This window comes from Geotrypetes seraphini, chromosome 5 (assembly GCF_902459505.1).
Source record: "Geotrypetes seraphini chromosome 5, aGeoSer1.1, whole genome shotgun sequence".
NCBI classification, from domain to species: Eukaryota; Metazoa; Chordata; class Amphibia; order Gymnophiona; family Dermophiidae; genus Geotrypetes; species Geotrypetes seraphini.
The window spans coordinates 170,643,721-170,664,918 of NC_047088.1; the positions used below are offsets into that span (position 1 = coordinate 170,643,721).

At 45.4% G+C, this 21,198-nt stretch overlaps 1 protein-coding gene across 3 annotated transcripts in view; it reads right to left on the bottom strand.

Moving 5' to 3' along the window:
• Positions 1-21,198, bottom strand: part of NEMP2 (nuclear envelope integral membrane protein 2) — a 61,577-nt gene that overhangs the window by 18,548 nt on the left and 21,831 nt on the right. For all 3 annotated transcript variants that reach the window (XR_004539701.1, XM_033947216.1, XM_033947217.1), the window contains exon 5: positions 6,420-6,513. Coding sequence is in view for 2 of the 3 variants with exons in the window: in XM_033947216.1 (XP_033803107.1) it covers positions 6,420-6,513 (94 nt within the window). In the remaining variant the exon portion in view is untranslated. The remainder of the gene's footprint in view (positions 1-6,419; positions 6,514-21,198) is intronic.

Genomic DNA, 21,198 nt, shown 5'->3' on the forward strand with positions numbered 1-21,198 from the left:
GTTCTTCAGCTTGACCAGAGTCTTGAGAATGAGAGGGAATGTAGGAAATGCACAGAGGAAGAGATTTGTCCATTCCAGAAGAAAAGCATCTGCCTCGAGGCAATGAGGAGAGTATATCCTGGAGCAGAACTGAGGCAGTTTGTAATTGTGGGGAACTGCAAAGAGGTCTATCTGAGGCGTTCCCCACTGTGAAAAAATGTGATGAAGAGGCGAGGAATGGTTGGCCATTCGTGAGGTTGCAGAAGATGACTCAAGTTGTCCGCCAAGCAATTCTTTGCCCCTTGGATGTAGACAGCTTTGAGGAAGGTGTTGTGGCGGATTGCCCAGTCCCAAACCTTCAGAGCTTCTTGACAAAGGGAGGCAGATCCCGTCCTCCCGTTTGTTGACATAACACATGGCGTCTTGGTTGTCCGTCCGAATGAGGACTACCTGGTCATGAAGATGTTGAAAAGCGTTGAGAGCCTTGAAAATCGCTCTGAGTTCCAACAGATTGATGCAACATTGATGATCCGTACTGGTTCAGTGGCCTTGTGTATGGAGACCATCGAGATGAGTGCCCCAAGTGTAGGTCGAAGAATCTGTCGTGAAGATCTAATGGTGAGAGGGCGTTTGAAAAAGCAAGCCTCAGGAGAGATTGGAAGAGAGCATCCACCAATGGAGAGACTGCTTCAAAGAAGCAGTGACTGTGATGTGTCGAGAAAGTGTGTCGCAAACCTATGTCCATTGAGAAGCCAGGGTCCACTGAGGAATTCTGAGGTGAAGTCTGGCAAAAGGAGTCACGTGTACTGTAGAGGCCATGAGGCCTAGTAGTACCATCATGTGTCTCGCTGAGATGGAAGTGCGGGAAGACACTACATGACAGAGTTCAAGTAGAGCTTCCAGACATTGTTGTGGAAGGAATGCTCTGAGTTGGATAGTATCCAGAACAGCTCCGATGCATTGTAGATTCTGTGAGGGCTGAAGATGGGATTTGGGAAAGTTGATTTCGAATCCCAAACTTTGTAGGAACCAGGTAGTCTGTTGGGTCGCTACAATAACCCCTTGAGATGTTGAATCTTTAATGAATCAATCGTCGAGGTAGAGAAATACCTGAAGCCCATGGTTCCTTAGAGCTGCTGCTACCACTACCAGGCACTTGGTGAACACCCTGGGAGATGAAGCCAGGCCGAAGGGCAGCACTCTGTATTGAAAATGCAGATTCCCCACCCAAATTCTGAGGTAATGATGGGAGGCCGGATGAATGGGAATATGAGTGTAGGCCTCCTTGAGATCCAGAGAGCATAACCAGTCATAGAGAAGGGGATAAAGGGATGCCAGGGATAACATTCAAAATTTTTCTTTGACCAAAAATTGGTTGAGAGCCCTGAGCCAGATAATAATAATAATAACAGTTTATATACCGCAGGACCGTGAAGTTCTATGCGGTTTACAATGATTAGAAAGATGCTACAAATAGAGTAGAACTTACATAGTTGAAGAATAGTGACTAGCAGTTTAAGGGAACAGTTGTGATGGGGGGGATTGAGGTGGGAGATTATGATGGGAGAGATTGTGCGGATTCGCTACCTAGGTATTTCAAGAACAGGTATGTCTTTAGGTGTTTCCTAAATTCACCATAGTTATTTGCGTTTCTAATTAGTTTTTCCAAGTCTTTGCCCCATAATGCTGCCTGGTAAGAGAGAAGATGTTGATGGTGTCTTTTAAATTTACATCCTCTAACCGGTGGGAAGATGAACTTTGGGTGTGTACCTCTCGTTACTATTGGTTGAGAAGTGGAAGAGGTCAATTATATATTGAGGGGCTAAACCAGATAGTACCTTAAAGCAAAAGGATCCCACATTGAACTCACAGCTGACAGCAGAAAAAAAATGCCAAAATAAAACCTGTCTAAAGCCTGTATTTTTCACTCAGACACATGACATGCTTCTTTCTCTTCGGAGCTGTACCTACAGATGCTTGTAACTCACTCTTATGTCTGTAACTCACTCTCTTGCCGCTTGGTGGTTGCTTCTGGAAGCAAAGCCAAAACCGTAAAGTGGAAATGAAAGGAATCAATGCTTTTTTCTAAGGTCAGAGGTCCGCGAATATATGAACACATGGCGTGAATAGCAGTCACAATGCATGCAACTGTGGATAAGTGAAATCATGAATTAGGAACATGCGAATAACGAGAATGGACTGTAGATAAAAAGTATATACTTTCCACAACACACATACTTTTTTGGTCTACATTTAGCTGAAGTACCCTGGGGAGGAAGGAGTGGTTAGGAGAAGAGAAGCGCTTCCCTTAACAGAGATCTGCTCAGTTGGCAATGGTGGGGCATCCAATAAAGAAATCTGTACAGCCTGACTTACTATAGAGCTACAAATTTATGGCCCCTCTCTTGGTGGGGGTGGCAGAATTCTGGTTTTCAGATAGGCCTCAGAATATTGGAGAATCTCATTTTCACTGGATGAAAGTGCTAGGCTCTGAAATACTAAAATATGCCTGTCCATAGGGTCCTGAATGTGTGGCGACAGGCTGATGGAAGAGATCATACCTTGATGTTCCACTTTCCAACATTAACAAACCTTCAAAATACCCTCAGTGCACTACAGAGGTGTATCCATTTGGTCATGCTCCACTAGGCATATACCTGTGATCATGCATTGCTGCAAACCTCAATATTAAAAGTGGTGTCACAGTCACTCCCGTGATGTTAGGTGGCAATGGGAGAGCACTGAGCTGACCTAGATCATAAACTTACCCTTTTCCTGTAGAGGCAGCCTGGGTCAGAGCCTGTATAGATCTTCTAGTCAGCAAAGCAAAGCAGTTCCTCACATCTCTCCCTGCATACCATGTTTGCCCCTCAAGCTATGACAAATTTGATCTACTTTTTGGGATCTGCCATGTACTTGTGATATAGACTGGTCACTTTCAGAAATAGGATGCTGGGCTCAATGAACTTTGATTCATTATGGATTATCTTAAGATACTCAATAGCAAGCACAGTAGGTAAAGACAGGACACACTCTTCTTGCTGTTCCAGTGTCATTTTTTCCTCAATTTAAACATCTGGATTGTCAAACTGCCCTACATTTTCTTGAAGTCACAGAAAACTATATCAACCACTGGGGTCAGATATGACATTCTGCTATGGCCAGGACATAATAGCTCTCCATCAAATACAGTGATAACAGAGTTTGCATTTACTAGTACCTTTTAAGGTCACTGATGTAAAATGACTGCTCTGTTAATAAGCATTTTCATATGTATACTAGTGACGAGTTTCCCCCACTACATTCTACGTTGCTAATGTTTCAGAGTGTAGGCAAATGAGGTTCAGAGGCAACCGAACTATGGATAGGTATTTTTGGTTTCTTTCCTTAATTTGTGCTGACATCTCAGCTCATGTATCCTCACTGTGGTTTTCCTGAAAAGGAACAATCAGGTTCATACATAGGTAATAAGACAGCTAATGGCGTTTCACAGGCCTGAATAGTTCATAATATGATCTTTATTGCCCAATTTACTGTTATGCAGTCTCTTGTGGGGTCTGCTCTACTTTTGAATAGTGATACTGGTCCCCTTTAGCCTCACCTGAATAGATATCAGGACTCCCTTTTGGGCCTCAGATTGGATTCAAGGCTATGGATGTTCGGGCAATCAGATCACAAAAGGACAGCGAGGAACTCCAGAGAGATTTGAGCCAGTTAGAGAGATGGGCAGAGAAATGGCAGATGAAGTTTAATGTGGAAAAATGCAAAGTAAAGCATTTGGGCAAAAAGAACAAGGAGCATGAATATAGAATGTCAGGTGCAACTCTAGGTAAGAGTGAACAAGACAAGGACCTGGGTGTACTGATAGATAGGACCCTGAAACCGTCAGCACAATGTGCGGCGGCGGCAAAGAAAGCAAACAGAATGTTTGGGCATGATAAAGAAGGGAATCATGAGTAGATCAGAGAGAGTCATAATGCCGCTTTATAGAGCAATGGTCAGACCACACTTGGAATATTGTGCCCAACACTGGTCTCCCTACCTAAAGAAGGATATAAAACTGCAGGAGAGGGTGCAGAGGTGAGCAACGAAGCTAGTAAAAGATATGGAGCTACATGGAACGACTTAGAAAACTGAGACTGTTCTCCCTTGAGAAGAGGAGACTGCGAGGGGATCTGATTGAGACTTTCAAAATAATAAAAGGAATCGACAAAATAGAGCAGGATAAAAAGTTATTTACGATGTCAAATGTGACGAGGACAAGAGGTCATGGACTGAAGCTGAGGGGGGGATAAGCCCAGGACAAATGCCAGGAAGTTCTGCTTCACACAGCGAGTGGTGGACACCTGGACTGCTCTCCCGGTGGAGGTTGCTGCAGAACCCACCGTTCTAGAATTTAAGGGCAAGTTAGATGCACATCTCCTCGCAAGATGCATAGAAGGATACGGGTTACTAAGGTTTCGCCAGGTTATACCTGGCTGGGCCTCCGCGTGAGCGGATTACCGGACTTGATGGACCTAAGGTCTGATCCGGAGATGGCAATTCTTATGTTCTTATGACACAAGGTCACAAACAAAACACTCATCTTTGCTAGAGTACCAGTAGATGCTCTTTTGTGTCCTAAAAAAAAAAAAAAAAAAGAATATCTAATATAATAAAATGGTAGGACGCGCATGCGCACTAAAAAAATCGTGTTCCCTGATCCATCGCGGAAACACGAGTGCGCATGCACGCGTTTTACGTCACCACATGCTCTCCACCACGCGCCGCTGCTTTCCACCTCGCGCCGCTGTTCCTCCTGCACCATGGCACGCCAGGCATGTCCGCCGCTGGCCTTGAGCTCCTGGGGGCTGGCGGCGCGAGCCGCCCGGCCGGTGCTGAGGCCCCGGCTCCCACTTCCGCCCTACACGGCGCCGCCAGACCCGGCCCTACAAAACGCAGCGGCCCCGTCTTCCGAAGAAGCCACGGTCCGCCGGCCCAGCCCGTTGAGAGGGAGAGCGGCGCTGGCACCAGGGAGGGGAGGGGGGGGACACACGAGGGCTCTGTCGCCTGCTCAGCTCGGCCGCTCTGTCTCTGCCGAGGCTAACAGCATCAGCCCCCGAAGCTCCTCACCAGCGTGTCCCACCCCCTCGAGAAGGGTTTAAAAGCTGGCCTCGCGCACTCTGAAATCAACTGTTGCTCGACTACCCGTGCCAGGGTGATGCGCAGGCGCGGGGGCTCCCGTAGTGTCCAGAAGCGGTGATGGCGGTGCTGGTGATGCTGCTCACGCTGCTGTGTGCGAGCGACGCACCGGAGCTGGACCCAGCCTGTCGGCAGCGGCTCGATAGTAAGAATTGCTAGATAATCCAGAAAATCTATCCTATTAGCTTTCAATAGGAGCGAGAGTAACTTAAATCCTAAGCACTGATCAATAGGGAGCCAGTTGTAGTAGTGGAGAGACATGATCCTATGTAGGGGTGTGATTTAGCAATCTAAAGGCTGTTTTGGAGTTTGCGAAGCTTCTTGAAGTATGTACGGGAGCAGTCTAAGTACACGATGTTTCAATAATCTAATCTGGCTATTAACGGTGAAAGAACAAGAGAATGAAACGTGTCATGGTCAAAGTACCGTCCATTTGAATACAGCTCATGAAGAATCATAAAACAGGCCTTGCTTACATTTGATATCTGAGGTACAAAGGTAAGGGAAGCGGCTGACAGGAGGAGACAGAGGGGAGATGCTTGATTGATGGGAGATAGAGAGAAGGGATATGTTGGACTGTTGGGGGGATAGAGAAAGGGGAGATTCTGGTCTGGTGGGGGGGGGAGGAAGGGAGGCCAACTGCTGGACAGGGGGAGCAAGAAGAGGTGCTGATGAACTGGGGGGGAAAAGGAAGGGAGGCCTACTGATGGACAGGGGGAGCAGGAAGAGGTGCTGATGGACATAGGGGGAAAGGAAGGCAGGCCTATTGCTGGACAGGGGGAGCAGGAAGAGGTGCTGATGGACAGGGGGGGAAAAAGGAAGGGAGGCCTACTGCTGGACAGGGGGAGCAGGAAGAGGTGCTGATGGATAGGGGGAAAAAGGAAGGGAGGCCTACTGCTGGACAGGGGGAGCAGGAAGAGATGCTGATGGACAGGGGGGAGGTAAAACAAAAGGAGAAGGGCTGCTGCTGGATAAGGGGAGCAGTGAAGGAGTGACTGGGGAGCAGGGAAGAAGTGCTGCTGGACAGGGGGAGCAGGTAAGGAGTGCTGCTGGACGGGGGGAGGTAAAAGGAAGGGAGAAGGCCTACGGCTGGACAGGTGGAACAGGCAAGGGGTGATGGTTGACAGCCGAGGAAAGAGAGAGACAGAAAGCGACCAAGGGGAGAGAGAAAGAAAGAATGAAAGACAGACATACATATATTCTAGCACCCATTAATGTAACGGGCTTAAAGACTAGTATATATATAATAATTAACTTACCTTAGGAATAAATCTTTTAAGTAGAAACACGAGTAGAACCAGTGTAGCAAGAGTACCCACTGTTATTCCAGCTGAATAATAGACCACAGTATTCCTGTGAAGAACAAAATAGCTAATTACTCTAAGCTGGGAAAAAAGCACTGTACCATTTTCCAGTACCTCTTTCTGCAGTCAATAGGAAACATGGAACACTCTTGCAGCCATTTAGTACATTTGTTCACTGCCTGAGATTCAGATACTTCCTGTAATTAAATCAATAAAACCCTTAAACTTATAGGGCTATTCAAATTCTGTATTTGTGCTACAAACATAGGGTGGACCAGAGAATGACATGGGGACAAATTTTTCCCCGTCCCCGCAGGAACTCATTTTCCCATCCCCGCAAGTTCTTTTCCTTTCCCTGCCCCATTCCTGCAAACTCCTCATCTGCACAAGCCTCAAACACTTTAAAATCATAAGTGTTCAAGGCTTGTGTAGTTAAGGTAGAGCTTACAGGAATGGGACAGGGACAGGACGGGGAAACTGAGTTCCTGCGGGGACAGGGACAGGGACAAATTTGTCCCCATGTCATTTTCTACTGCAGACCATGTCATTGTACACATGGAGGTCAATTAATAAAAATTCTGCAGGTAAAGCAGTGTTTGTTCTGTCTATTTTGAGGTTACGTTTGTTAGCGGTTTGAAGAAACACTCGAGGGAAGAATTGGTTTCTACTTATGTGTCCTTTTGCAGTTTCAATAGTATGTGTGTATTTTCTTTTGGGAAAATTATCTGTAGAAGTTACAGAGTGTAGGTTCTCTTTCCTGGCATAATTTCCCAAGCAAAAATATGCAAATACTTTTCATTAATAGAGGCAGCTGTAAAATTACCCCTAAAATGTTCAATAAATCTGCAAATTGTTTAATTGGTCATTATACTTTCCAAACCAACAGAAATTGGAAAGAATTATTTAAAAGGAGTTGAAGAGAAGACCAGTAACATCACCTGCCAAGATAGAGGTGTAAGAGAGTTGCTCCTTCTGCTCTTGTATTACCCAATAGCTAACTACTAACCATCCCCCACTCCCCCCCCAAAAAAAAAAATTAAGGACATTGACATGGAATAGAAAGGATAACCTAGGTCAGCTATGAAGGGTTCAAAAGAGAAATCAGTTATTTAAAGGTGGGAGCTGCAAGCTCAGAAAGTGCACAGGAGTGAGAAAACATGTCCATATCATGCAGTCCAGATAAGCTGCCAAGCAAAGGCTTGTCAGCAGCCCTGAAGGGGAAGTGTATAATAGAGAATGACACGGTGGCAGTTTACCCGCGGCCACCGCGTTTAGCCGCGGGTAACCCGCCAAAACAGGGAACGAAAACTAGCAGTCGCTGCGGGGCGGGGACAAGGCCATTCACCGCCCCGTGGAGCGGTGAATGGTCTTGTCCCCGCAGTGAGGCATGAAGGATCGCGCGGTCCCCGCAGCCCACACCCGCCTGCCCAATCGATCGTAGTGATTAGCCAGCTCTCTCCCTTCTCCTCACCTTAGTTTGTAGGTTTTCTTTTTCGGCGACCCGCACGCTATCAAAGAGCCGCGCACCCGCTGCTGCTCAGTTTCGATCTTCTGCTCTGACGCAACCGGAAACAGGAAGTTGCAGCAGAGCAGAAGATTGAACACTGAGCAGCCGCGCGTGCGCGGCTCTTTGGGAAAGCGTGCAGGTCGCCGAAAAAGAAAGCCTGCAAACTAAGGTGAGGAGAAGGGAGAGAGCTGGCTAAACACTAGGATTGATTAGGCAGGCAGGTGGGGGCTGCGGGGACAGTGCGATCGCCCGTGTTCCCGGCTCAAACTGGAAGGAGGGAGTGAAAGGGAAAAGGATTCTGGGCCAAGGAGATGAAGACGGAAAGAAAAACCCACAGCAGGAAAGAAAGGGAAGGACAGGCAGGTGAGCCAGATGCTAGAAGCAGGGGGGAGGGGAGGGAAGAAAGAGGGAAAAAAGCTAGATGGGGTTGAAAAGAAGAGACACACTGGTATGGAAGAGGAAGATAGGGGAAATATGGACACAGGAAGGTAACAGAAAGAGGGGAAATTATGTGCATGGGGCATAGGGACAGAGACATAAAGGGGACATGCCATGGGGATGGTATATGGACACGGGGGGGGGGGCAATGGCAGATACATAGGGGAGATATTAGAAATGGGGAAAATAGGAGCACAGAAGCGAGATGGTTTGTGGGGATGGGACAGGGACCGAGCTCGCAGGCTCCAGTGGCTTGCACAAATTACATTGTAACGTGCCATGAAAATAAGAGGGAGGAAGGTAGATAGATAGGCCACACGCGAGGAGCTGAAGGGTGGTAGAAAGGAACAGATGGTAAAGGAGGGAGGGAAGGGTGGTGGTGGAAAGGAATAGGACAGACATTGAAGGAGGGTGGAGAGGAACAGACCCTGAAGGGAAATGTGGAAGACAGAATGGGAAGAAGACAGATGCCAGACTATGGGGGAGCGGAGGGAAGAAGATGGGTGCTAGACCAATTGGGGGGGGGGGGTGAAGGGAGAGGCACAGTAACAGCAAATGGAAGACGCAGAGAGAAGACACACAGTGGATAGAAGGAATTGAATGAGAAGATGTGGAAAGCAGAAACCAGACAACAAAGGTAGAAAAAAAATTCTATTTATTTATTTTTTGCTTTAGGATAAAGTAGTATATTAGTTGTGTTGATAAAAATTTATAAACAAAGCCCTGCCAGCTGAACATCTCTTTCTCTAGTTCAGCAGCAGGAACTTTGATTTATAAGAAAGGAATAAGCTAAATATTACAGTACTAAGGCTTATATGGATGCAGCAGGGACGGTGACGGGGCGGTGAATGGGATGGCAGTGGCGATGACGGGGCGGTGAAAGGGATGGCGGTGACGGTGACGGGGCGGTGCAGAGGATGGTGGGCCGGGGACGGGGCGGTGACGGGGACAGATTTTTTCCCCGTGTCATTCTCTAGTGTATAGTGATGCACTCAGCAGAAAAGTGAAGCAATGATTCAAGGGATCTGAGAATCATTATGGTAAGTATCAATAATTATGTTGGAAATGGTGTCAGCTATGGGTTTTGGTGTCAGAAGCAGGCCACAGAGTGGCAGACCTGAAAACTAGGCTGGATGCATATAACAAAATTGTAAACCTTGAGCCAGCACATAGAGGACCCCAAGTGGATACAAGAGGAGCATGCCAACAAATTAGAGGACTAAGAGCCCAGCTCACCAATCTTTCTGTGGCTGTAACCCCAATTTTTGCAGCCACAGAAAGTACAGAACCCTTGGATGGCACCCGCCGATGTCATGACTCCAGATCTAATCTGTGAATCTGGGGCCTGCTAGAGCTATAGAAGTACAAAATTTGTGAGGCAGTAATTCAGAAAAATCAGTGTAATGATCCTAATGATAATGAGGGATGGGAAGAAACCCCTATGGAAATTAAACTTGAGGGCTCACAGAGTTGTCTTCTCTGCCCCAAAGAACAAATCTATTTGCAGCTTCATTGACAGATAATATACAGTAGAAGGACCACATAGTGCAAATCTTTGGGAGATGTTTCACAAACAACCTTGAAAAAAAGAATTTTCAGAACATAAAATGCTTTCACAAAGAAAAATCAAAAAGTACATACATACACACATTATCTAACCAACCCCCCACCCCAACACACAAGTGCATAGGCAGCAAAACACTTTTTTGTTTGGGGGGCCCAAAAGCTCCACTCTAGATCCACCCAAGTTCTGCCTCAGATCTTGCCTCCCATAATATTAGTAATACAGTGTTCCCCCCAAAATAAGACAGTGTCATTAATTTTGGGTTCAAAAAAATGCACTAGGGCTTATTTTCAGGGATGTCTTATTTTTTCATGTACAACGATCGTCTCTCCCTTCCTCTCCTCCACCCCAATTCTTCTTTCCTTTCTTCCCCCCCCCATATGCAGCATCTTTCCTCTCCTCTCACCCATCCCCTTATGCATTTTTCTATCCCTCCCTCCCATCCCATGCAGAACCCTGCCGACCCTTCCCTCCCATCCCCCTGCTCAGCAAAACCCCACCGACCTTCCCACCATGAGACCAACATACCTCTACTCCAAACAGCAGCAGCAGCACTCTGAGCAGGTTGCTTCGTGGCCTTCCCAACACTGCATCACTGATGCAGGGAAAGCTGCGAAGCAGTTTGTTCAGATTGCTGCTGCCACTGCTGCTTGGAGCTGAGGTATGTTGATCTCTTAGTGGAAGGGTCAGCGGGGTTCTGCTGTATGGGTGGATGGAAAGGTGCTGTACATTGGGGGGGGGGGGAGAGAGGGAGAAAGCGCTGCTGCTGGCGAATTGGGCAGCACCATTGTCAGGAATGGAGTCGGGACATTCAGGAGGGGCTTTGGGGGTTGATCTAACTAGGGCTTATTTTAGGGGTAGAGCTTACATTAGGAGCACTTTTAAAAATCACGCTAGGGCTTATTTTCAGGGGTAGGTCTTATTTTTGGGGAAACAGTAATTGTAATGCCATTTTTTCCGTTCATTCTTCATATACACACACAAAATAATTTTATAATCCGTCTTTCCCTCTTTCCAACCCCCCTTCAGTATGGCTATGTCTTATCTTTTTAAATTAACCTTTATAAGTTTTATTTCCATGTATTATTTTACTGAAAAAGGCTGAAGTGTAACTTTGCCTTTTTTTTTTTTTTAGTCTATACTGGCAGTGTGAGAGAAATTACTGTCCTTAAGTTAATCCCTAAATTTTGAGGCATGTTTTTCCCTTTTCCATTCAGAAATCCTTCTCATTATAGCAATTTAGCACTAAGCTGGGGATCCGAGATGAATGAGAAGGGAGGCTTTCACTATGTTTTCCACTTGATAGCTCTTTGAAACTGGCCTCTCATATGCCCTTAGTTGGCATTTGGCACCATTGTAAATCATTGTAAACTTTGCTGATTTGGAACATTTTGCTCAGATCATCTGGTACACAGAAACTCCTTCCAACTAGAGCAGTGTCTCTCAAACTGTGTTGCCCAAAGAGATTCCAGGTGTACCATGAGAGATTCCAGAATTTTACTTTATTTTAAAAAATTCCCTTCATAAATATACACTAGAATAGTTGAAATATATGGCACATACGCAAGAATCTGTCAATGTTATGAGCGTCTGTGTAAGGATAGCAAAGTTGCTTACCTCTAATAGGTGTTCTCCGTAGATAGCAGGGGAATGCAGCCACACTTATTGGTGAAATCCTCTGACTGAGCCTGTGTGTCGTTGCTCTCCCCTAGCTATAGAAAGCTTTTGGCTTACTGAGCATGTGCAGGATGCCCAAAACCTGGAGTCCCTCCCCTCCTCCTATCAGTTTTGTCTCTAGTAATATAACTTTCTCAAAGGACCCTGGGTCACAAGGGGGCATCTGCTCAAACTCAGAGGAGGGAAATTTGATAGTGACGTAAGGAAGTATTTCTTCACAGAAAGGGTTGTAGATCACTGGAACAAGCTTCCAGAGCAGGTGATCAAGGCCACCAACGTGCTTGACTTTAAGAATAAATGGGACGTCCTAGTGGGATCCCTACGAGGGTCGAGTTAAGGAACTAGGTCATTAGTACTCAGACGTAATGGGGTGGGTCAGTAGAGTGGGCAGACTTGATGGGCTATAGCCCTTTTCTGCCGTCATCTTTCTATGTTTCTAAGTTGAGATGAGGGGATGGTGGGCGGGCAAGTGTGGCTGCATTCCCCTGCTGTCTACAGAGAACATCTGTTACAGGTAAGCAACTTTGCTTTCTCCGGACTCCGGAGACAAGCAGGGGATATGCAGGCATACTTATTGGCGAGTCCCAAGCTGAAAAAGCAGATGGGTGGTGGATATAAATTACAATACAAATAAATTACGTAAGACTGATTGTGCAACACTAACGTCTTGTGCTAAGCTTTGGTCTAAACAATAGTGCTTTGTAAACGTATGCACTGAAGACCAGGTTGCTGCTCTGCAGATATCCTGAATTGGGATTGATTTCAAGTTTGCTGTTGAAGCAGCTGTAGCTTGTAGTTTATGTGCCCCAATTCAACTTGGGGGCTGTATATGAGCTATTGTGTAACAAAAATGGATGAAGAATGTAATCCATGATGAAATAGCTGGTTGGCCACGGGTAGCTGGATTGTAGGAAATTAATAGTTGGCTGGATTTGCAGAAATGAGGTCTCTTAAGGTAAAAAAGAAATGCTCTTCTGCAATCTAATGTATGAAGGTACTCTTCTGCTGCAGAGGAGGTGGAAAGAATGACAGCAAAGTGATGGCTTGATTAAGATGGAATCCAAAACCACCTTGGGAAGAAATTTAGGATGAGTCCGTAATTGCACATTATTTGGAAAAAATTGTAAATAAGGATAATATGCGCCTAAAACTTGAAGCTCACTAATTCTCCTAGTTGATGTGAGCGCTGTAAGAAAGGTTGTTTTCCAGAAAAGAAAGGTGAGAGATGTAGATCCCAACGGCTCAAGAGGGTCCTACATCAATTGTTCCAAGACTACATTGAAGTCCCAGGATGGAGAAGGATATCAGTGGAGGTCTAAGATTGGTAAGAGCTCTCAAAGTGAGAAATGAGAGGGTGCTATGAAACTGGTTTACCATGCACCAATGTGTGGTATGCTGAGAAGGCTGACAAATGAAATCTTAGAGTGTTTGTCTTTAGGAAAGGTGTTTGTCTTGAGTTAATTTGCACTAAAAAAACAAGCAAACCCTTCGCATTGATTAGCAATTCTATTCTATCTACTTTAGTTTAACCGCTGTTACAATTACCCATACTTAGCTTAAAGAACTTTAAATAAATAATTCTCAAATTTCATTTTTGGTTGATTTTGCAATTTTATAATTTCAATTATAAAGTGCCGCAAAAAACATTTGCTCCGTTTAATGTACTGGAGCTAAAAAAGTTTGAGAGACACCAAACTAGAGAATGATGCGGGGATAAAGATTAATCTCCATCCCCTCACCATCCCCACAGTGAAGTGCATTTTTCTTCCCTGTCCCCTAACTGTCCCTGCATTTTTCATCCCTGTCCACTCACCATCCCCGTAGTCTTAATTTTCTTTCCCACATCTTCCTGCTCAAAGTAGAAAGATTATTTTATACAATGTTATGAGCCTAAGGCAGTGATGGCTAACCTTTTTGAGCCCGAGTGCCCAAACTGCCGCACAAAACCAAAGAATTTCCTCAAAGTGCCAGCATGTCAATTAAACCTTAATAACAAGATTTTAGTATTTAAAAACTCTTTATAAAGTTGCCTGAACTATGTAACATCATTTTTAAAGGTTGGAATCTTTGTATTGTCAGAGAATCAATTTGATTCACAATCCTTTGGCTTTCATTTCAATTTATTGGCAATTTATAATGTTTTAATGATTTCATTCATGGGCCGAATACACACATACTTTTCTCTGTCGCCGCACTCTTTGACCAAAAGATTTGTAAGCCTGCAACCACGTCAAGGTAGACTCTTTCAGCAGCTCCCCTCCCTCCCCCTTACCTTTGTGGCCAAGTCAAAATGATCTACCAACAATAAAATTTTAAAAACACAAAGCACGCTGTACGCAGAGAAAATGTTAATTATCATTTATATTCCGTGGGTTTTCAAAGAGGTCAAGGCAGATGACTTTATGCAATGTCACCTCAGTAACAACTATACAAAAATAGACAAATATTCCCCCTCCCTTTTTACTAAACCGCGATAGCAGTTTTTAGCGCAGGGACCTGCGCTGAATGCCCCACGTTGCTCTTGAAGCTAAAAAACGCTATTGTGGTTTAGTAAAAGGGGGCCATAGTGCAAAATATAGACAGCATATATAAATTCTCAAAACGGACACATTTTGATCACTAAATTGAAAATAAAATCATTTTCCTACCTTTGGTAATTTCATCAGTCTCTGGTTGCACTTTATTCTTCTGACTGTGCATCCAATATTTCTTCCCTTTTTTCAGCCTCCTGTATGCTTCCTCTCCTCCAGACCTCATTCCCTCCCCAAACTTTTTCTTTGTTTCACCCTGCCCCCTTCTTTCTTTTCTCTCTCTCCAAACCCCCTTTCATTCTGTATGTCTGTCTTTCTCTCTCTCTCCGTGCCCCATTTTTCTTTGTTTCACCCAGCCCTCTTTCTTTTTTTTTTTTCTGGCTCCCTGTCCCCCCTTTCTTTCTTTCTCCTTGCCCTCCCCTATGCCACCACCAGTGGGAAAATGCTGCCACCGCCACTGGGGAATAGGCTGCCACTGCCGCTATCGGGAACAGGCCGGCGCCGAGTTCGCCCTGCTTCTCTTCCCTGCGGGGCCGACCAACTCTCGCCACTCGACGTCAATTCTAACATCGGAGAGGACGTTCTGGGCCAGCCAGGCAGCGATTGGCTGGCCCAGAACGTCCTCTCCGACATCAGAATTGACGCGGGTGGCGAGAGTTGGTCGGCCCCACAGGGAAAAGCAGGGAGAACTTGGCACCGGCCTGTTCCCAATGGCGGCGGTGGCACTCAAGTGGCTAAAGAGACGCAGTTTGCCAGCCTAGGGAGAACACTGGAGGGTGGCCAGCTGTGCACCCCCTTGGGGTGTAAAACCGGGGCAGACCGCCCCCACCCCCACCTTGGTATGCCACTGTCTGTACCTCACTCCCTCCCTATGACCAAAAATTCTCCTTTCTTCTATTCCCCGTGTACACAACCATCTCTTTCCCTTCCTTCCTCTCTCCCAAGTCCATGCCTTCTGTGTCCAAAAACCCATTCCCTCCCCCCACCTCAGCATCTCTTTCCCTCCCTTCCTCTCTCACAAGTCCATGCCTTCTGTGTCCAAAAACCCATTCCCTCCCCCACCTCAGCATCTATTTCCCTCCTTTCCTCTCTCCCAAGTCCATGCCTTCTGTGTCCAAAAACCCATTCCCTCCCCTACCTCAGCATCTATTTCCCTCCCTTCCTCTCCCAAGTCCATGCCTTCTGTGTCCAAAAACCCATTCCCTCCCCCACCTCAGCATCTCTTTCCCTCCTTTCCTCTCTCCCAAGTTCATGCCTTCTGTGTCCAAAAACCCATTCCCTCCCCCACCTCAGCATCTCTTTCCCTCCCTTCCTCTCTCCCAAGTTCATGCCTTCTGTGTCCAAAAACCCATTCCCTCCCCCACCTCAGCATCTCTTTCCCTCCCTTCCTCTCTCCCAAGTTCATGCCTTGTGTCCAAAACGCACTCCCTCCCCCTTTTGTGTTCCCCGTTTGCCTCCCAGCCCATCTTAGCAACTTTCTCAGCAAAATGTAGCTCGAGCCGCGTAGGCTTGTCTTCTATTTCCTGCCTGTCCCGCCGCGCACACATAGCCGACCAGAAGTCTTCCCCGACGTCAGCGCTGACGTCGGGGAAGATTTCCGATCGGCTGTGTGAGCTGCAGGGCAGTCGGTGTAGAAGACGAGCCTCGCGGCTCAAGTTATATTTAACCCCGTGGGTCCCCCATCGTCCCCGTTCAGCTCTCTCTCCTGTGCACCCCCTGGTAGTACTGCCCTGATGGCGGCCCTGCGCGTGCCAGCTGCAAGGCCTTCGCGTGCCACAGTTGGCACGCGTGCCATAGGTTCGCCATCGCTGGCCTAAGGCATTTTAAATAAACATTTTAAGCCAGACCCTCACCAAATACAGAACAAGAGATCACAAATTAGAATCATAAATAAGTAGACAAAAATTGAGCTGGGAACCTCAAAAAAAGTTAAACTCAGCAGGTAACACTGGAGAAAACCAGAGATGCATTTTATATTCTGTTGAACACAATACAAAGACATCTACTATACACATTTCCCAAAGCTAACGTACTGTATTTCAAGTAAATAAATTTAAAACAAACTGTTTTTTTTTTTTGGTGGGGGTTACCTTTGTTGTCTGGAGATTTATTTTTCCATCAAGTGGGTTACAGTTTCTCTTTATTTCTGCTTTCCAACCGGCTGCATCAAGATTTAAAATTACAGTAATTGGGGAAGAGGTGGGTGGGGGAGTCGGGAGAGTCATAACTCTTCTGAACTTTGACCACCAATTGGGGGGGGGTCATGGCCCTAAGGCCACCCCCATTCCGATGCCTATGCACACATGCATTTACAAGTGTGGGGGGGATGGGAGGAGATTGGTATTTCATGAGCTATGCTCTGCATGCTTTCCCTTCTTATTTAACAAGAGTGCAACATTATCCATACATTTGAAATCAGATGATCTAAAATATTAGACAGGATGAAATACTACCAGTAAAGGACTAACATAAAATGCATTCTATCATGACTGAGTAAAAAATATTTTTCTGTGCAGTTTGAGACTTGGAATGTCCCAAGAGAATAATCACTCCCTTCCTGGTGAACCTGTCACTCTCTTAAGTAGTCTCTCACAAAGTCTTACATTCCTGCTGCAGGCTCTGCTGACTCAGCAGTGCTGAGGCTCTGAAGGCAGCTTGGGATCTCTCACTCAGAAGCAAGTTATGAATTTGAAGAGAATAAACTATTATATTTAGCACTATAACCGAGACTACTTCAACCTCACAGACAAGTTGGCTAGGCCGAAATGCATCCTTTAACCCATAGAAAGGGTAATAGAAAATAAAGACAGTGGCCCCACACTGTTCACACTATCAGTGCACCCACTGCCTCATGTGAGAGGCAGATCAGTGTTGGCACAATAATTTTGCTATGCTAATTTGGAGTCCCCTCCCCCATAATTTTCTTTGCTAAGGGCATGTATCTCAACCTCACTTTCTCCAAGAACACATCACCACTTCCTTGCCTTCTTGTTCTTCAAAGTAGCTGGAATGGTCTCAGTTTGGATTTATTAAATTTGATATATCACTATTTATATAAGTATTAAGCAGTATACAACAGACAAATTCATAACAATATCAAAATGGATTATACAATCATAAATTAACAAGTTCTCAGCTAGATAAAGTTACTCTAATAAATATCTGGCCTGTCTATTTATTAGTCCTTAAGCTAGTGAGCATAACATTGATGAAATACTGTCTTAGGCCCCCTTTTATCAAGCCGCAGTAGAGCTTTTTACCGCAGGCCTGCAGTGGTGGTAGTTCACCCTGGACAGCTACTCTATCTGTGGCAGATGACTCCATTCACCCAATAGCAACATTATATAAACCTGGTTCCAACCTTTACAAAATTACTAGGGAGATAAGCAATAGGATGGAAAATTTAAAGCATATAGGGACAACGTGAAGAGCTAAACACAGTGGAGGAAAGGCAAGTCATAAGAGGTGATAGGATAGTGACTTTTCAATACCTTCAGGCTAGAAATGCACAGGAAGTCAGTCTCTTAAGAGAAAGGAAGCTCTGGAACAGTGGTCTCAAACTCACGGCCCGGGGGTCCACATGCGGCCCACCAGGTACCATTTTGAGGCCCTCGGTATGTTTATCATCACAAAAGTAAAATAAAACAGTTTCATGATCATATGTCTCTTTAGCTATAAATTACAATATTATTATTAAGACTTAGCCAAAAGGAAAGATTTATAAGATACTAGTCTTATAGCCCGTTACATTAACGGGTGCTAGAATATATGTGTGTGTGTCTGTCTTTATTTTTTTCTCTCTCTCCTTAGCCGCTTTCTGTATTTCTATCTGTTTTTGTTTTTTTTCCCCCTTGGCTGTCCACTACCACCCCTTGCCTGCTCCCCCTGTCCATTCTCCCTTCCTCTTACCTCCCCTGTGTCCTCCATCACCCCATCACTGCTGCTCACCTTATCCAGCAGAAGCCCTTCTCCCTTTGTTTTACCTCCCCCTGTCCATCATCACCTCCTTCCTGTTCCCCCTGTCTTCATTTTCCTACCCCCCTCCCTGTTCCTCAGCACCTGTTCCCTTGTCCATCAACCCCTTTTCTGCCCCTCCATTTCCTTGTGTTGCAGCATTTCCCTCCCACCCCACTTCCCTGTGCAGTATTTTCCTCCCCCCCATACCTTCCTGCTGAACTCCATGGCCTACTTATGTTAACGGCCTGCAGCCGCCTCCCGCCTGGGGGGGGGGAGAGGAAGAGAGAGAGAGAGAGAGAGAGAGAGAGAGAGAGCTTCAGGCGGCCAGCAGCCACCGCGGCCGACATCTGCCTCAGGTCGCCACGGTCGACATCCGCCTGGGGGGGGGAGGAAGATAGAGAGCGAGCTTCGCCGACATCCGCCTCGGGCCGCCTTGTGAGGCCAGACCGTAAGCCGCGCATGCGCACCTCCTATGTGTGCTACAGCTCACGGAAAATGGACGCACGCTTAGGAAGTGCGCATGCGCGGCTTACCGTTTTATTATATTAGATAAAGAGTTTTACCTCATGCAAAATTGTCATTTCTTTAATAAGCCATTAACTATTTTTCTGAGGCCCTCCAAGTACCTACAAATCCAAAATATGGCCCTGCAAAGGGTTTGACTTTGAGACCACTGCTCTAGAATGAAGGGCTGTAGGATATAGCAGGAGAAAGAAAGGGGTAAACAAATAAGAAATATTTCTTTACAGAAACAGAGAAAATGACAGTATGCCTTTGCCATCTGCTCATCCAAATAACGCACAGAACAGCCTCCCAGAGGAGATGAGGACAAAATTGAAACTGAAGTGAAGGATGGGATAGCCAAAGTATAATTAGTAAGGCAGAAAAATTAATTAAAACAATGTACAGCTAAGAACTTGGATCTGGCATAATAAACAGGTGAAGGAAGGGGAGAAAGTGGGGGAAGGAACTGTGCATGTCAACCTGAGATAAAATTGAGTTTATTGAATACAATTATCTATTAAATAAAGATTTATGTTATGTTGTTAAGACACAGAACATATATGACAATGAGTCTTTTCTTCATATCCTTCCAGACCCGACACAGTCCGTGTTTCAACTTAGAAGACAAAGCCTGCCTCAGGGGTGTAGATGCTGATCAAAAAGATACATATAAAATGCTTACAAACAGAAACAACTGAGAAATACAGTGGTACCTTGGATTACGAGCATAATCCGTTCCAGGAGCTTGCTCGTAATCCAAAATGCTCGTTTATCAAAGCGAGTTTCCCCATAGGAAATAATGGAAACTCGCTTTGATACGTTCCCACCCCCCCACCGAGGCCAGCAGCGCTGCTCCCCCCCCACGAGAACCAGCATTGCTCCCCCTGAAGGTCCCGCAATCCGACACCCTCCCCCCCGCGATCCGGCACCCCCCGCCGCCATCGGGCACCCCCCCTGCCGCAACCTGAAGTCCCCCAGAGCCCTCTTCTTACTTTAATGTAGCACTGGCATGTCGGCCTCCTCTTCTGTGCTGGCCTTGAGCATGTGCGCATGCTCAAGGCCTGCGAATTCACGTTCTCTCCGATGTTTTATCAATCTAAGTTTTTTTTGTAACCCTTTAATTTATATGTATTGTCCATTATTTAGGACTGTAGCTGTGTAAACCATATAGGTATATAGTATACTGTGCTCCCCAGCGAATTTGTGGTCCGCGATTCGCAGTCCAGGTCATTCGCGGTATTTTCCAATCACGAATGACCGGGCAGGAGAGGGCAGCCGGCAAGTGAAGGAAAACACTCACAGTATGCTCCGACCGCCTCTTCCTGTACTAAAGTCAGGCCTCACCAATCAGGAGCTGCTTTGACAAGCAGCTCCTGATTGGTGAGGCCTGACTTTAGTACAGGAAGAGGCAGTCAGAGCATACTGCGAGTGATTTCCTTCACTCACCGGCGCTCCGGCTTCCCTCTCCTGCCTCTCCAGCTGCCCTCTCGTATCTCCCCTGCTAAAAACCGTATTTGCGGTTTTTCAACATTCATGGGGATTCCTGGAACAGAACCCCTGCAAATATCGGGGGGAGTACTGTATATATTTTTAAATAAATAAATTACAACAGCCAACCTGCGGAATAAACAGATGTATATCATAAACTGAAAATATGAAAAGAAGAAGCAGTGACTTGTAATGGCTCACCTTTTCATGTCTAGTTTTTTCACATTCACTAGTAATCCATCACGGTTTCATTTTAACCATTCACTTATAATCATTCAGCATGTCCACAATATGTTCACTTTTTATGTTTCACATGTGCATCTCCGTTATCTCACTGTCATCTATTCCATATTATTCACATACTCGTATATTCTGTACACTTTCATAGGACCCCAGAAGAAGATTGTTCACAACCGAAACATAGACTGTATCGAGTCCACACCATTAAACTCATACTGGGAAACACATTCATTTTATTTATTGATCTACATCACTTTTAATTGTGAAGACTTATCAATAAACTTTGATATCAAGATCATCGACTCTACAGTTTTGCTTCTCTGTGAAGGATGGTATAAGCTCAAAAGATCTCCAAGGGAGAAGAAGGGATTGCAGAACTTCACGAGCCAACTAGATTGAAACATCTGGCCTGTTAACTTATATTTTTAAACATTTACAGACATGTAGTTTCTCACTGAAAAGCGATTGCTTGGATAGAACATTTTATATACCAGTGTTTGATTCATATGATTCTTTTCAAAGAAACGGCAATCATTCTATGATCCTAATAGACAAAAATGTGCAAGACTAAAATCTGAACTCTCTGTATGTTGTATTATTCCCCTAGTTATCTGTTCCCTTTTGTGCTTTAATGTTTGGAAAATTTGGCAAACAGCTATCAAGGATTGTGACATTTGTGCATGACAACAATCACAAGTACCTCTTATCACATACTATAACTTTGTGCTGTTAACAGAATTAAACAAGAAATAAAATTTCACAGAAATAGAACAACTCAATGAAACTTACAGCCTCTTTTACAAAGCTACGCTAACGGCCCCGAAGCCC